Source organism: Squalius cephalus (assembly GCF_949319135.1).
Source record: "Squalius cephalus genome assembly, chromosome: 10".
Taxonomy (NCBI): Eukaryota; Metazoa; Chordata; class Actinopteri; order Cypriniformes; family Leuciscidae; genus Squalius; species Squalius cephalus.
This window is the reverse complement of record NC_137131.1, coordinates 9,095,779-9,111,466: the sequence shown is the minus strand read 5'-3', so window position 1 is coordinate 9,111,466 and position 15,688 is coordinate 9,095,779. Positions and strand designations below refer to the sequence as shown.

At 37.4% G+C, this 15,688-nt stretch overlaps 1 protein-coding gene across 2 annotated transcripts; it reads right to left on the bottom strand.

Moving 5' to 3' along the window:
• Nucleotides 1-2,129: 2,129 nt before the first annotated feature.
• On the bottom strand, nt 2,130-13,338 carry lrrn1 (leucine rich repeat neuronal 1). Of its 2 annotated transcripts, none has more exons than XM_079884522.1 (2): nt 12,648-13,338; nt 2,130-5,310 (listed from the first exon to the last, which is right to left on the bottom strand). In XM_079884522.1, exon 2 carries the CDS (start codon nt 5,072-5,074, stop codon nt 2,921-2,923), a length of 2,154 nt encoding a protein of 717 aa, XP_079740648.1. In that variant the 5' UTR covers nt 5,075-5,310; nt 12,648-13,338; the 3' UTR covers nt 2,130-2,920. The 2 variants fall into 2 exon arrangements, with proteins under 2 accessions (XP_079740648.1, XP_079740649.1); XM_079884523.1 differs by lacking the exon at nt 12,648-13,338 and adding an exon at nt 11,092-11,869.
• Between the last annotated feature and the right edge of the window lie 2,350 nt (nt 13,339-15,688).

Below are 15,688 nucleotides of genomic sequence, written 5' to 3'. Positions count from 1 at the left end.
CATTATCACTGTAAATCTGCTTTGAAACTATCTGTATTGTATAAAGCACTATATAAATAAAGGTGACTTGACTGACTGTCTGACATGACTTTCCTCAAATTGGCCTTTTTAAAACAAAATCAATGCAGTTGTGTCAGATCAATATGGGATTCCCTGGGGAGATTTCACAGCCTCGGCGGCATCAGAAAGATCTCCCCTTTTTGTCAACACTGAGGAGCAACAGCCTGGATGACCTGTTAAATCGTTTCTGTCCAGACCTGATGATAGCCCACATGTTTGTCACACTTATTTCAAAACCCATGCTGGAACACTCCTGATTTTGGTACTAAAAGACAAAACTTTATACCTAAAAATCGAGCCTATAAAGAATAATTATTATTATTATCATTGGTATTTGTTTCTATTCGTATAAAAACAGAAAAATTAACAATAAAATATAAAGTCATATATCAACTTTAGAGTACTATATTACACTTTGGCCAATATTGTTGGGTATTTCACCAATTCATCTTTTTTTTCAAGACTATTGCATCCTGTCAGTATGAGAACACTTGGCATGAAGTCAAGGGTAGCTGACAGAAAGCAATTAAATACCTGAGCAGCCCAAGGAGGAACCTCCTCCAGTTTAATCTTTGGCAAATCCTTAGCTCTGTGTGGGTGATTCTTAATTATTCCTCAGAGTCCTTTTCACCTGGCTCAACGTATTGAGTCTATAGCAATCTTTCAGTCTCGGCTCATGAAAGAGGTATAGGTTATGTCCCCGAAGAGGCAAAAGAGCTTCATTAGAAAGTAATGTTCTCTCTGTGATGAAATGAATTGGTAATTGCTGATAAAAGTTTCTTTGGTAAGGAAGAAATTATGAGAAACTGTAAGACAGGTATAGCCTTAAAGGTCCCATATTGTCAAAAATGAAATTTCCTGGCTTTTTTCATGATAACAGAGGTCTAGGGGCTATGTAACTACCATATAAGTTTCAAAACAGTCAATCCACAGACAAATGCACACGGCCTGCATAAAGTAGCTGTGCCTTTTCACGAGCCGTTGTGACTTCCGTAAAAATGTGATGTCAGAACTTCTCAGTCACCACCCCGAGCACTGCCAACCGTCCCTCACTCCTTTTGCCCAACCCCAGACAACATCGTTGCTGATCGAGCAACAACAACTCGGAAACATGTTGAGAAAATGCTGATCAGTCGATGGATGTAGAGACCTGCACTCCCGCGGGACCCAACGCAACAGTTCTTGGCAGAGCTCCTGAGAAAGGAGCTGTAAAAAATATACTGTGATGGTTTTTGGTACTTATACCGCAAATATATATTCTTAAGGACATCAAAAACCTAAAATAAAACTCCAGAAAGGTGTACAATATGGGACCTTTAACTTCATCTGACAGTTGAATGATTTGACTGATTGAACGTTTCTCCTTAATTATTGTTAAATGTGATTAATCATCTGGGAAACTGACCAGCTCATTAGTTTATTGCATGCTCACCAATAAATATGTGGACGTAATATTGATGAGTTGAAATTATTTTATAATTAGAAAATAGCTGAATGCGATTGACCAATCAGAATCAAGTAGCCTATTCTAGGGATTAGTTTAATAAAATATTCTATCAAACAATAGATATTTCGTATAGAGAGTAAATGCATAACCAAATGTGATACAATGTATATAGCAAGGATCCTTGACACCAAAGGTAGGAGTCTTATTTCATTGATTAAAGATAATTCCAGAAATTGTCTTCTCCTTTCGTCAGAGGGATTTCCCACTCCAATAATTATATTGATAAGTAAAAACTGATTGCATTAGTAGTCTCTAGGCCAGATTTGTGAATGGGTCATAATTTCCCATTGGAGAGCTATTGAATTGCAAAGAGGCAATCAAACTGCAGGCATGAGCAATGTTTCAAAGGCTCAATATACCCCTTTAATGTAGTTTTGGGGAATTCTTTGAATTTATGAATCTTCTTAGGTAATTCACATACTGAAGCCTGTGAATGTTTGATATCAGCAAGAGACGTAGCATTTGGCTGATTAAAACCAAGCTGAAATAAGAAAATAAGATGTCTGAAATAATAATTACAAAAGATAGAACAGTAAATTATAATAATGACACTTGAAAATCATTGTATAAAAAATATCAGAACAAAACTGTATTTTATTTTTGTTTGCGCTGTAATATGCAACATATTTTGCATGTGTAAATTACAACAAAATTAACTGATTAACAGATTCTAGCCAATTAAAAAAAAGAAGAATCTGAGTAATTTAAAAAAAAGCATTTTTCTACTACCTAATTATTTAACATTCACATTTCTATTGCTGGTTTACAATTCTTAAATCTGCAAAGTTAAGTTCTAAATCAAAAATTGCTTTTGAGAAAATCCAAAATGTTCAAATTATAGTTGATACAACATTACAGAACAATTGCTAACATTTTTCAATAGACAGTGTATCAAGTCTAAACTCACCTTGTCAGCTTAAACTGGAGTCAAAGACAAATTTTTTAATATATTTCAGTGCACAACAGTTAAACTGTCTTACGCAAGAGAGAAAGAAACAATGCATTCTCTATGAATACTGCCAAAGACATATCAATATTGGATCAGATACAGTACTACAGCATCAATCGACCCAAAGTCAATCCTTGACATTATCTATGCTGTGCTATGAAAATATAATGAACAAAAAGAAAAAAGCACAGCTACTAACATGTCTCGGAAGCTAAACAAAGCTGCCATATTGAAAGTCAAAGAAGATGAAAAGGCAATACACCCTACTAAAAAGTCAGAGATATCAGTCTGAATAGTTGCTTGCAAGTAAGCAAAGCAGAAAAACGAAATCCATGTATTTTTTTTTGCACAAATAAGTAAAGATGTGTCTTTGTGCTCTAAAGAAGAACAAAGTCTGGTAAGCTTCACCACATGTAATAACTTCTTGTAGTGTCCACCTGTGTCGGCTTAGTGTCTGAAGAACCGTCCTTGTCCTTTTCACTGTCTGCCTCCCATAAGTTAATGAGGGGAGGATACAGTTCGTTTAGGGGGATGGAGGAGGTTTTCTGCATGTACTTCTTTAAGGAGTGATGGTAGTTCTTCCTCTTCCATCTCTTTGCAATGTACACCGTGATGGAGCCTAGGCTGATGATGGCCAGTATTGTGCCCATGACACCTGCCAGAGCCGTATTGGTGCCTTGCTCTGAGATTTCCACAGCAAATGTGGCGTGCTTGGTTGTGACGTTGACGCATGACTTTTGGGTCTGCTGGTGGATATTGGAGACTGAGAGACAGACCTCATACTCAGTAGCAGGCTGAAGGTGTGTGAGGTTGTACTCATGAACATCTACAGGAACTTTAGCTGTATAGGTGATGTGAGGGTTGTCGATTTTCATGGTGGCAGACGACCACTTTAGATTGGACGTCATGACATTGGAGTTTACTTTCCAGGACACTAAAATTGAGTGGGACTCGGTTTGTTTCACGTAGATCTTCATAAGCTGGGTGCTATCCAGGAGAGTTCCATTGACTCGAATGGCAGTCACCCGGGTGTCCGCTCCTTCTGTATTTTGGGCCACACAGGTGTAGTGGCCAGAGTCGTCCACCTGAATATGTGATATGCGCAGAGTTCCTGTGCTGCTGAGTTGGTATTTATTGGACACTGTATCTATCATGACTTTGTTACCAGACGGGGTCACCCAGTATATTTCCGGTTCAGGTTCAGCCATAGCACGACAGTCAAGGTCTACCGTCATCCCGATGTCTAGGTTGAGGTGATTGGGAAATGTGTCGTGAGAAATCATGGGCAGACACTGGCCTGAAGTTTCAAGAGAAAGTATGTCTCTCACACGCTGACCTCTAACCTCAAGTGGCATTGTGCAAAACATGGAAAGAGGCTCCATAAATCGAATGGTTGTCTTGTTTGAGCTCATCCACTGAATTACACAGTCGCAGCGTAGCGGGTTGCTGTGGATACTGATCTCCCTCAGGTTGGGCAGAGACTCAGCCGTAGCCTGGTAGAGGGAGTTTAGAGCATTGTTATTGAGCATTAGACTCTCTAGTGACGGCAAGTCACGGAACGCTAAACGGCTCACATAGGAAAACTTGGGGTTGTTGGTGGCTTCGAGTTTGGTCAACTCTGGGAGGTTATCCAGGGCAAAGCGATCAATAGACACAAGTTCTCCCATGTTGTTAATGCCAAGTTCTTTCAGCCTCAGCATGTTTTTAAAGTCCCCCTCTTGAATTTTATGTATTGGGTTCTTGTTCAAATCCAGGAACTTCAGGTTTGGAAGCTTCTGCAGAGCAGTCTGTGGCACCCGAACTAGTTTATTGTCATAGAAGGAGAGGCTCTCCAGGTTGTCTAGTCCAACAAACGCATTGCCTGGGATATCAGTGAGCTCCATTCCTGCCAGGACCAGGCTTCTCAAGTTGGTAAGGGGTCTGAAGTTCAAATTCAGGATGCCGACCACAGGATTTTCCCCAATCATCAGGATCTCCAGGTTGGGGGTTGATTCAAACCAACGACTGTCAATGGCCTTGAGTCTGTTGGAGTTCAGATGGAGTCTCAGAAGGTTACGCAATCCGGCAAAGGCATTGGGTGCAATGGAGCTGATCTGATTGTGATTAATGTACAGCTCCTGTAGATTGGTGAGGTCTTGCAAACTGAAGTCAGGCATCTCGACTATTTGGTTTTCCTCCAGGTGAAGCGTCGTGAGTTGTGACATGTTGGTCAGGCCAATATCACGGATGTTGCTGAAGTTGTTCTGGGACAGGTCGAGTTCTGTGAGATTCAGTAACTGTTCCAGTTCCTCACTAGTTCTGGCAATGTAGTTACTTTGCAGAAGCAACACCTGTGTGTCAGCGGACAGGTTCCCAGGGATGCGTGTAAGGTGAAGGTCATTGCAATCAACGGTAGTTGCTTCTCTGTAGGTGGACTGGGGTGTGAACCAAGGCCGGATCTCACACACACAAAGCTGCGGACATTCTGTACTCTGAACTGAAGAGAGGCCAAGTAAAGCCAAAAACAGGAAGAAACAAATCTGGCCCTGCACAACAAAAAAGAATGTCCCTCTTGCCATTCTGACTGTACGTGTTTATCCCTTTCAGATCTGAGCTGGAATTCCTATAGCACCAAAGAGATGGTGAGGTGAGATTCTCATTCAGTAGAAGTGTTGCAAAACAGTCCTTTTATCCCTCTGCAAGCTTGAACAGCGAAGTCAAAGAGCTTCCGAACGATTTAAAAGGGTGTAGTTCCTGTGGGCTCATATAGGTTTGAAACTTCCTCACAGTGTGAACCTTAGACTGGAGAGTTGGCCTATAGGAAAAATAACAAACAGAAAAGATTGTGTTACAACAATCAATGGAACCATTCCATGACATGAAAAGTTATGTTATATAAGCTTATATAAGCATATTCAAATAAACGTAAAGTATATGAGATGAAAGCAGAAAGTATGGATTCAAACAATGGAAAAAATGTTAAATTCACATGACTAAAGCACAAATGCACATGACTGAAGCAAACATTGCACAAACATTTTTTAATTTTTGTCTAATTTTCTAGGTAAAATATATATTCTTGAAACAACACTTGTTTAAAGAATAAACAAGGAAAAATATCTTATTTTCAAGACACTTTTTTTAAAAAAAAACAGGCAAGACAAAAATACACTTTTGCACTTTTTCTCAAGTAAATTAATCTTGTTTTAAAGTTTTTTTTAGATATTTTAAACAAGTAAATAAATGACAGACATTTTGCAATTAACATAATATGAAACAGAAATTATATATATATAAATAATATGAATATATCTAAGCTTTTTAGTTAATACATTTTCAACTATAAAACAGTGTTAGAACAGATATACAATATGTAGATTACAAAAAATAGCTAAATAAACTAAGCATTATGAATAATGAAAATAAACCTTCTCAGAAGCAAGTAAATTGGAAAGAGATTTGCCGAACTTTGTGACAGAATACAGTTACAAATACCTGTTTTAATTTTTACACTAATTGCTAGATATCTTTTCCTCTAACATTTACAATAAATCAGTATATGAGTATAAAGGTAATATGTGAAAACCAGAGAGAGGGGCTTTTGTTTACTGCAATCTGACATGCTTGAAGGGGTGAATCAAAGAGGAAAGAAAGGGTGACCGAAAAGGAAGGAAATATTATTTCTCAGGTGATCAAACAATTGCTATTGTACACAAAGACCAAACATTAGTGAGGTGTAGAAATAATTCTATACATTTATCCAGTCTTTCCTGTCAAGATATTACCATAATACTGATTCAAAATGGTTTTCCGTCTAAGTTAAATAACAGTATACCTTTGCAGCATTCATGTAAATAAAAAAATAATATATATATATATATATATTATGCAAATGTGAACCATATAATACATAATAATAATAATAATAATTTGTTACATTTATATAGCGCTTTTCCGGGTACTCAAAGCGCTTTACATGGAAGGGGGAATCTCCTCAACCACCCTCCTCAAACACCATATCAAATCAACATTATCAGATCAGGTATTCTGCAGGAAATGTTTTGTCCTAGATTACAGAAGATTACTAGAAGGAGTTTTGTTGAAGTTTGGAATGAAATAACCAAGCATATTAAGCATCCATCGCAAGCAATAGTCACAAAAAGGTGGCATGTTATTGTGCCTTTGACAGAGCAGTGAACGGGGCATCTGTTATCCCATATGGTGATAATGCTGATTCAATCACACAAACTGCAAGCCAGAGGGTCCCTGCCAAATACCACCTTCATTAAGAACATATACTCCTCCACAAATGCTCAGCATTGTTCATGTTTTAACTGCAATTATCAAAACAGTTGAACTGAAAGCATGTGATTTAAAGACCTAAGATACAAAAAAAATCACCCACATCATACGTAGTACAAGAGGCAACAACATGCCAACTTCACTTCAGAGCTATGGAGTCTCTCATGAAGTTGAATCCACCAACAAATACAAGCTTGGACAGGTTGAACAATTTTAAGTCTCATACTCCCCATGACAATGAATGGAGGAAACATGGTACAGCTGGTGTAAATGAGTCCTTTAATGTGAGATTGGAAATCAATAAGAGGCCTGATCTCCCCCCTGTGGCCAAAAGAGCATCAGGGCAATTTAGAATGAAAGCTGACTGTAACTGCCAGTATCAGCAATTCTCATAAAAGAGTGTAGTACACAGATGGACCCGGCCTGTGTTATCTGAGATATCAGCACCGTCCTTAAAGTGTTTCGTAATGCAATACAAAATGACACCTCACACTGAAAGCGGAACAAAACTAGTAATGACGGGAGCGAAACCAGCAATAATTTAAGGGCAATTCACTATTTTAACACTGCAAAGGTCAATCAGAGGGAGAACTTCATTCAGTTGATCGCATGGGTTTGGACAAGAAAAATCATACAATCAAAATATACATTATATACAGTAATTATCTAGCTTGTAATACAATATATCACACAATGATATGTGAAATATCTTAATAAGGTAATTAAGATGGAAGATAAAACTTTTCTATAAAATTTAAAGAGGGGCAGAAAAATGAAAGGAAAGAAAAATAGGACTAAAGTGTTCCATCATTTTCCAGGAATAGCAACAACAATTTTTTATATGATCCATGCTTTTAATGACACTCAATTCCCAAGATGTCTAAGCAGTCTCTTAAAGGGATAGTTCACCCATTAAAATTCTTTCATCATTGTAACCTATCCAACCTATATGATTTTTTCTTTAATTCAAAAGAATATCTTTTGAATAATATTTTTGTCCAAACACTGACAGTCAATGGGGTCCAAAACAACAATGGATCCCACTGACTTTCATTGTATGGAAGAAATAAATCAACTGAGTTTTTTTTAGAGTATCTTCTCACAGAAGAAAGAAAGTCATACAGGTTTGGAACGACATGAGGGTGAGTAAATGATGGAAATTTTCAGTCTGTTTAAATATACAGTACTGTTACAGTATTTTCCATTGCTTAAAATCAGTAAACAATGGGTCAAATGTGCCCTTATATTTTGCCATTTTCACATGAATTACGTTTCATTTTTACTAATATTGAGGTCAATCTCAGATTCAGCTCTTAATAGCAGTATTTACCAAAGTGGAGGCCAAAACCTTTTCAGTAGGATAAAGTAATCCAGCGATCACAATTTCATTTAAGACAGAATACTGGGGCTTAAAATTAAGCCACAATGTCAGCTCCATGTTTTTTAGATTAAGGCCTAGTTGTCTGTCTGTAGTTCAGAGACATCACTTCAGTTTCATTAAGTCTTCTGTGAGCCTTCTATTGATCTTTTGGCAGCCAAACTTGTTATCAAAGTAAAACTAATGTTGATGCATAGTGTTTTAAAATTACCCAGAGGCTTTAAATGTTTAAAGTATGGCCTTATAAATTAGGACATTAGATATTATAATATGATGGTTAAAAATGAAAACGTCATAAGGAAGTTATACAAACAAGTAGAGGTATTTGGGGTAAAGTGTGTACAAGCTGCAATTATGAATCGAAGAAACGTGATGTAACCAAATGTTTCTCAAAGCACCATTTTCCTAAGGACCGCAAATAGAACATCCTGATGATCTTCATAAATATTTACTCTTTATAGGTAAACAGGATCTGAGTCCAAATCTGCAGGCAAATTAATGGCTATTTACGCCATTCCAACCTCATTATGTGAACTTCTGCAGCCAGCTTGCTTCCTGTTGTCCAGCCTGTCATCCAGAACTTCCCCTAGTTTTAGATAACAAATGACATCTGTGAAATTCAATGGGAGCCTATTTGAAACACCTGCCATTTCAGATCACCGACAGATGCAGATCTGTTCTCTGCAGAGAGCGGAGACTTCTGTTTTGAAGGCACGTCTGATCTATGGGTCACAGCACTGCTAGTGTCTGACAGGTTATTTTTTCAAGTTTGAAGAAAATGTATACTTTAAGCTAGCAGTTTTATTTGAACTGTACACTAAAGCTAAACTGAGATTTGAGTGAAATCCTAAGTAGCCTCAAATTCTAATAGCTCAGATGATTACAACCATACAATGAAATGTCTGTCAATGAAACTTACAAAATGGCTGTAAAAACAAACCCTGAAGATATTTAGGTAATGAAGATACATTCTCCTATCTTCTAACTAAAGCAACCTCACTATGCTTTCAAAATCTCAACTTGAGCATGGTAAAGTGCCGGTTTTAAATCTCAGCAGAAAATCAATATTCTAACTACTACAAACAACACTAATGGGTTCATGCTTGTATAAAAAATAAGGGTATTTGGATTGGTACACAAGCCTAAGCTACTAATGGCCAGGATCTACACAAACATTAGAACACATCATTTGTTGTTCATGATTTGATTCAGTGATTCATCAAGCCACTTACTGAATAGCAACAGAAACATTCTCTTGTTGCTACAGATATAAACAGGGCTGATTGTGTTGCTGTTTCTCACAGCCTACATGACTTAAAATAAACTGTATTTGCTTTTCTAACTCTCTATATGCACACAGTTTGCGGCAGAGGCAGAGGAAACACTGGAAATACATTCCCAGCATACAATACGAAAGTCCAAATAAACAAGTGGAGAAACTCAAAAGGCCTGCTAAAATGGCTTTTGACATTATCACCACCACCACCACAAAAAAAATAAAAAATAATAATATTGTCTCTAACTCCACAGCCCTTTCTCTGCTAATCTCTCCAAAGGATTCACTTCCTGAAAACCTTCACAGAAAGTGAGTGAGAAATTAATGGTAATTAATTTTATTCTTGGATCAAAAAGGGTTTGCAAAGGGCCAAGAGAGCAGATCTTTTCACATCCAACATCCAAGACCCTTTACGCTTGCCAACTCTTAATCTGAGGGGTATTATTAATTGCATGGTGAATCATAGCTTTACCCAGGGTTGAACTGTGGGGTAATGGCATGGGCGGTACTGTGCTGTAGAGATGGGGACTACTGTGAATGGCATAAAAACATTGATTGCCGATCAAATTGAGTCTCTGTGTCACAAGGATAAGTGCTGAGGAGTAAATGCACAGGAGTCCCCAAAGGTCCCATTTCAGTTTCCAACTATTAGCACTTATAAATGTTGCTAAGTGAATCCGAGAATTTGGAATATCTAAAACTCAAAACCTCAAATAGCCTAGAATAATGGCATGTGAACAAACAATTTTAATTTTGTTTCTTCTAGTTTATAAATTTAAAATTCATATGTGTACATTACTAATGCTGTTTAAAATAAATATCTAAATACATAACTATTTTAAATGTATTTTAAATAATTATTTTATTGAAATTCTATTTTATTTAAAAATGCATTACATTCATAATGTATGATTTTACAAAACAGAATAATTACAATTCATACAGTCCTGTCTTATTTATAAGAGCAGAATGTATTTTCCTCCTTCACCTGCTGTCCAAACAGATCCTTTGCAAAGTGATTTCGGAACCAGATTATGGTCACAGAATTAGTCAAACAGCTGCTTGGTCTATTCCACTCTTTATCTCTGTGACCAACACAAGAGCCAGACTTGTTCTTTTCACATGGAACTGACCACTGTTGCTTCTAATCAACAGACTGATACATTCACATGCACATTTATGGGAAAAAACAATAACAGGCCTTTTACAGCTCCAGACCGCCTTACATCTGTCTATATTAGCTTATGTCATGATAAACCACAGTCTACAAGGCAATGGAAGTGACATAATAATATTTCAATGACTATTTGAATGACAAAGAAAAAAAACTTTTATATATTTATATATAAAAGGGCTTAGTTTCTACACACATCTTCAAACAATACAGTAGTGTTCTCTATAAATATAACATGACTACAAGAGCTATATCATTTCGAAAAATAAGAACAGTTTTTATTTCACCGACTGTCACCTATTGTATTCACATTATAATTTTTTCCTATTTTATTTTTATTTACATTATAAAATGTTCGTTATATAATATGTTAATATTTCGATTAAAAAAGTATATGAGGCATAAAATCCTAAAAATTATTTTTTAAATTCCACAAATTAAAAAAATATTCCATTTTTCCACATACCTTTCAAAGATGTAACCACCTGCAGCCTACCGCTATTGTCCTCATCTCATAATATGCCCGACATTTTCCCTTGCGTTGTTGTTGCTTATGAGGACGCTTCTCTTCAAATGTCAGAAAACAACTTCTGCAACAGACGCAACAGCTGCAACAAGGGGTGGCGTCCCCAGGGACAATACAACCCCCTCCTCAAACCTCATTATACATCCTTCCCTGACTAAAAGACGTCTTCCCGTGTTTATTGTCTTTCCTATGGAAGTTGTGGCGTCTTATTTCGAATGAGTAAGCAACGAAACATCTGCTAGAGTGCCTGGACATTGAGATGCAAATCACATTTCTGCATCGCCAACCAGACCCCATGCGCGCGCCTGCGGTAAGCCAGCAATAACCGTGATCAGATCAAAGTTTGCGATCGATGTCCGCCACAATTACAGTGTAAAATCACACTCAGGAGACTAAATATAACAAACGAGTCACTGCGAAGAATTTGAACTATACAAACGGGATAATTAGGAAGAATTAGAAGTAGCCTAAAACTGTGGTACGCAACCAAATGCTTCATCCGTTCAGTTAATGCAGTTTTGCATTCATGTTTTACACAATGCTTTTAAAAAGTCGACCGTATCCCATTCCCTTCACGTTCTGCTTACTCCATAGCATTATCGTTGTGGCATTATCTTTTACCATACTATCGTTCTGACAAACCCTGCATGGATTGTGTGAACTCATAAACAAACCATAAATTATGAAAAATCCCACACGTTTTGCCCTTGAACATCTCAAACAACAGCCAATGCGTCCTTGCTATTAAATGCAGTAAATCACGCCGCATGGCAAGCCATTTGAACAGTTATTTCTTAAAACTAACTATTATCAAATTTTATCTTACTGGTACTTATTTTTATATTATTAGTAGTTATAGTTATATTGTAATTACCAGTAAGTTATCCAATATTGACTATCTACTCAATGCACATTTAATCCCCTACAAACTAGTATTTATTAGGCTACTAGTCAGCTATCCTAATAGTATCACATAACTATTCTATTGCTGGTAACAAGTCGCAAAATTTTGAATTCTGTTAAACATTTAAATATTGGGAAAGTTCCTAGTATCTAATGATTAAGTACTAATAGCCTATATCTAATAGATACAAGTGAAACTGACTTGGATTGCTTACTAATAATAAAAAAAAAAACTAAGTACTATTTATTATAATTCTATAAAGAAGTATTATTCATAAATAAGTAAGTGTTAATATGAAAAGAGACAGTAGTTAAATGAATCAATGCTAAACTGGCTTGCCATACATCCAATCCATAAAAGAAGCCTCAAAAGCAAAGCAACACAGATACCATCTATTTTCATCTAACCAAGGTAACACATTTTGGGCTGAGTTGCACAGCTCATTATTACAGAATAAGTGGAAGTGGCTATTGTTTTTTTTTTATTATTGCCCCGTGCAGGATGGAACCTATGTAGTTGCACATGGTTAAGGTTTAACATGCAAAGGGAATAGCTATTTGAATGCTTCAAAATATATCTGAACATAGCCTACCTCTTTGGCTTGATACACGTTCCGAATGGCATTGAAGTCCTCCCTCCAATCTGACTGGTTCATGCACTTACAGTATAGATACAGTATCTATGTCCTTGTGAACAGAAGAATGAGCACTTAAAGAAAATCCATAGATAATAAACACCATCACGTCGCTCATAAGTTCTGTATGATGAACTGCTTAACGATTACAGCGGCATCATTTCGTTACATCCACTCCACGAATATGCATGTGCAACCTTCGCCAAGCGCATGGTCAGGTTTTGCATGGATCCTTGCAACAGAAATCCGCTGACTGGCTCCCATCCGCCGCGTCTCCGTGTTACTGTGGAACCCGGGCTTCGTCGCCAAGGAAAATATGATGACAGCACCTGGCGCTGTCCAGGCGAGTCAGCTGATTCCCGAGCAGGCGATTGGTTGCTAGCCGGTGGCTGTCACTCGATTCCCAAGCAGAGCACCATCTGTTCAGGGATTGTTGTGATGCGAACAAAGGCGGGCATGGGGGAGCGCGGTGGGGATAACGCGGGGTGTGGAAGCTGAAATGCTAAGGAGGTGATATTCTCTTATGAGAACGTCTTCCACTGACTCCCTCCTCCTCTTTGACGTAGTGATGGAGGACTCTGCATGGTGTCCCACTCACCAAAGATTTACAATGAGACAATGTCCCTTTGTTCGGTGCCTCACTTTGAGGAAAGTTTTTTTTCTTCCTAATCCATCTATCTTTGTGCATTGTTTAGGCTAGATGACATTTTCAGACAAAATTTCCTGTTTTAAAACAAAGCTTACATTTGTTAATAGCTTAAAATAAAAACAAATTAATTTTGTGTGTGTGTGTGTGTGTGGTTATGATGGAAAAAGAGAATAGAGGGTTATACAACTTCATGCTCTAACATGCAAAATAATACTAATAAATAAATAAATCTCATGAGACGCGGAGGATGAAAACATTTCTGATCTAATTTATTCGCCTGTTAATTAGTCTGCTCACAGTAAGCACACTTGACGAGAAAAAAATCATAATGCAGTAAGCGTGAATGTCTGAATTTTAGTTTTTTGTTAATACATTGTTTTGGAACGATTAGCGAACTCAGGACTAGGTTAACACCAAAAACAATAACTATAACAATAACTATATTAGCATTAAAAAGTTGCTAGCCACTGCCAGCATTTTTGATAATTTGCACAAAAGTTTCATGGCCCCCAGAATAGTTTTGTTGTATTAATATCTGAATATGCACTATAGCCTATCAAAAGAAAGAACAGACACTGCTTTAAAAAAAAAAATGTTTTATTCTAGCGTCATGAATTTTTTTGGTTTTTTATCAACACTAAGTTTCATAAAAAAGCAACATTTTCAGCACAAAGCTGAGAAAATTGTGTTTTTGTGGGATTCAGAACGATGATCAAAACATGGATGGAGTAGATCAAGTCCATCAACACCCCTGCTTCACAGGCCTATAGCTCGTCCTGGGTCGACATTTCATCCAGTAACATTAGGCAGTTTTGATTTATATGCTGTTTAATGGTGATGATCGCGTTATTTTACATAGGTCTAGATGCGTATGCTTACTGTATGATATCGCTTGTTTCTGCTTCTTCGCCTGTGTTTTGATCAGGAGATTTAGTAATCTTTCAGAAGATGCTTAATAGCTCCCCCTACTGTATAAAATGAAAGCCAGAAATTTCCGGAAATGTTGTCTTACAAATGACGGAAATGTCCATCAATGGCGGGGAACGAGTTAAATGTTCGAGCTCTCTAAAGTCGGGTGGATTCTGATTTTTTTTATCGATCATCAGCTGGAAAGAAAATCGTTCTGAAAGTAATTTCAAAGGTGTCATATATTTGATGTGACTTCCCTATTCTCATATAATTAGAACGATTATTAAAACTTCAGTTATCTGTATCGTCCTTGTTGTGAACAGGCCTTAACACATGCAAAAATAATAAAAAAAACTAATTCAAAAGCATGCATAACTGAACATAATCTGATCTCCACTGAATTGAGATACCACAATTACCTAGAGAGTCAATGAGTTTAAACCACTGGATAAATGTGTGGGCGCTCTTTCTGAGTCACCTTCAGACATATAAGTAGAGAACTGGAGGCAAGCGGAGAATACAGCTCTTGCATTGCCTCCCCCATGGTAGGCTTTATCCCCACTGAAAGATACAGACAGATGGAGTGCTGTGTGTGTGTGTGTGTGTGGGTGGGTGGGTGCAGATAACAGGGAAACTTTTTGAGGTCACTGTTACCCTAAAGGCCTTAGCTGGCAGGTAAATAGAAATGCTGTAGGTGCATTGTCTAGATTTGAATTGTGATATGATGGTGAGGATCAAACACATGCACCCACATAACAAAACCTTTATCTTAGAATATTTTAGAAAAAAAGCCATGCCACGATAAATCAGAGAATAACAACACTGTTTGAACCAGTATAAGCCTTTATATCAGAGGTGTCCAAACTCGGTCCTGGAGGGCCAGTGTCCTGCAGAGTTTAGCTCCAACTTGCCTCAACACACCTGCCTGGAAGTTTAAAGTATGCCTAGTAAGACCTTGATTAGCTGGTTCAGGTGTTTAATTGGGGTTGGAGCTAAACTTTGCAGGTTCAGGAGTGGATGCCCCTGCTTTATATGGTAGCATGCAAGTCAAAGATATTATCTCATATGACTGAATGAATGTGACTATACTGGTTACACCACAAACACAAGAAGTAGGTAGAAACTGCTGCGCACTGGACCAAATTGACATTTTACAGTCTTGCTTCAGTTGCTAGAATATTCAGGTCACACTCATTGATTGAAGATATCGATTTATTCCATTAAGGTAGACAGCAAACAGACTAAGATATGTCTGCTTCAGAGGATTCCCTCAGCATGCTAAACCATGCCTAACACAGGCAGGTTCAGTCAGCCCACACACAAATATCTACCCCTTAACAGCAGTTTACAATTTTATAAAGTAATGTCAAATACGACTCAGCAGAACAGAACATAATATTCAAAAAATGAGAGCTATCTTTTGAATTAGTTGATTTTGAAT

Coding starts and splice junctions, on each gene's coding strand:
- lrrn1 (XM_079884522.1), bottom strand. CDS start 5,074: ATGGCAAGAGGGACATTCTTTTTTGTTGTGCAGGGCCAGATTTGTTTC.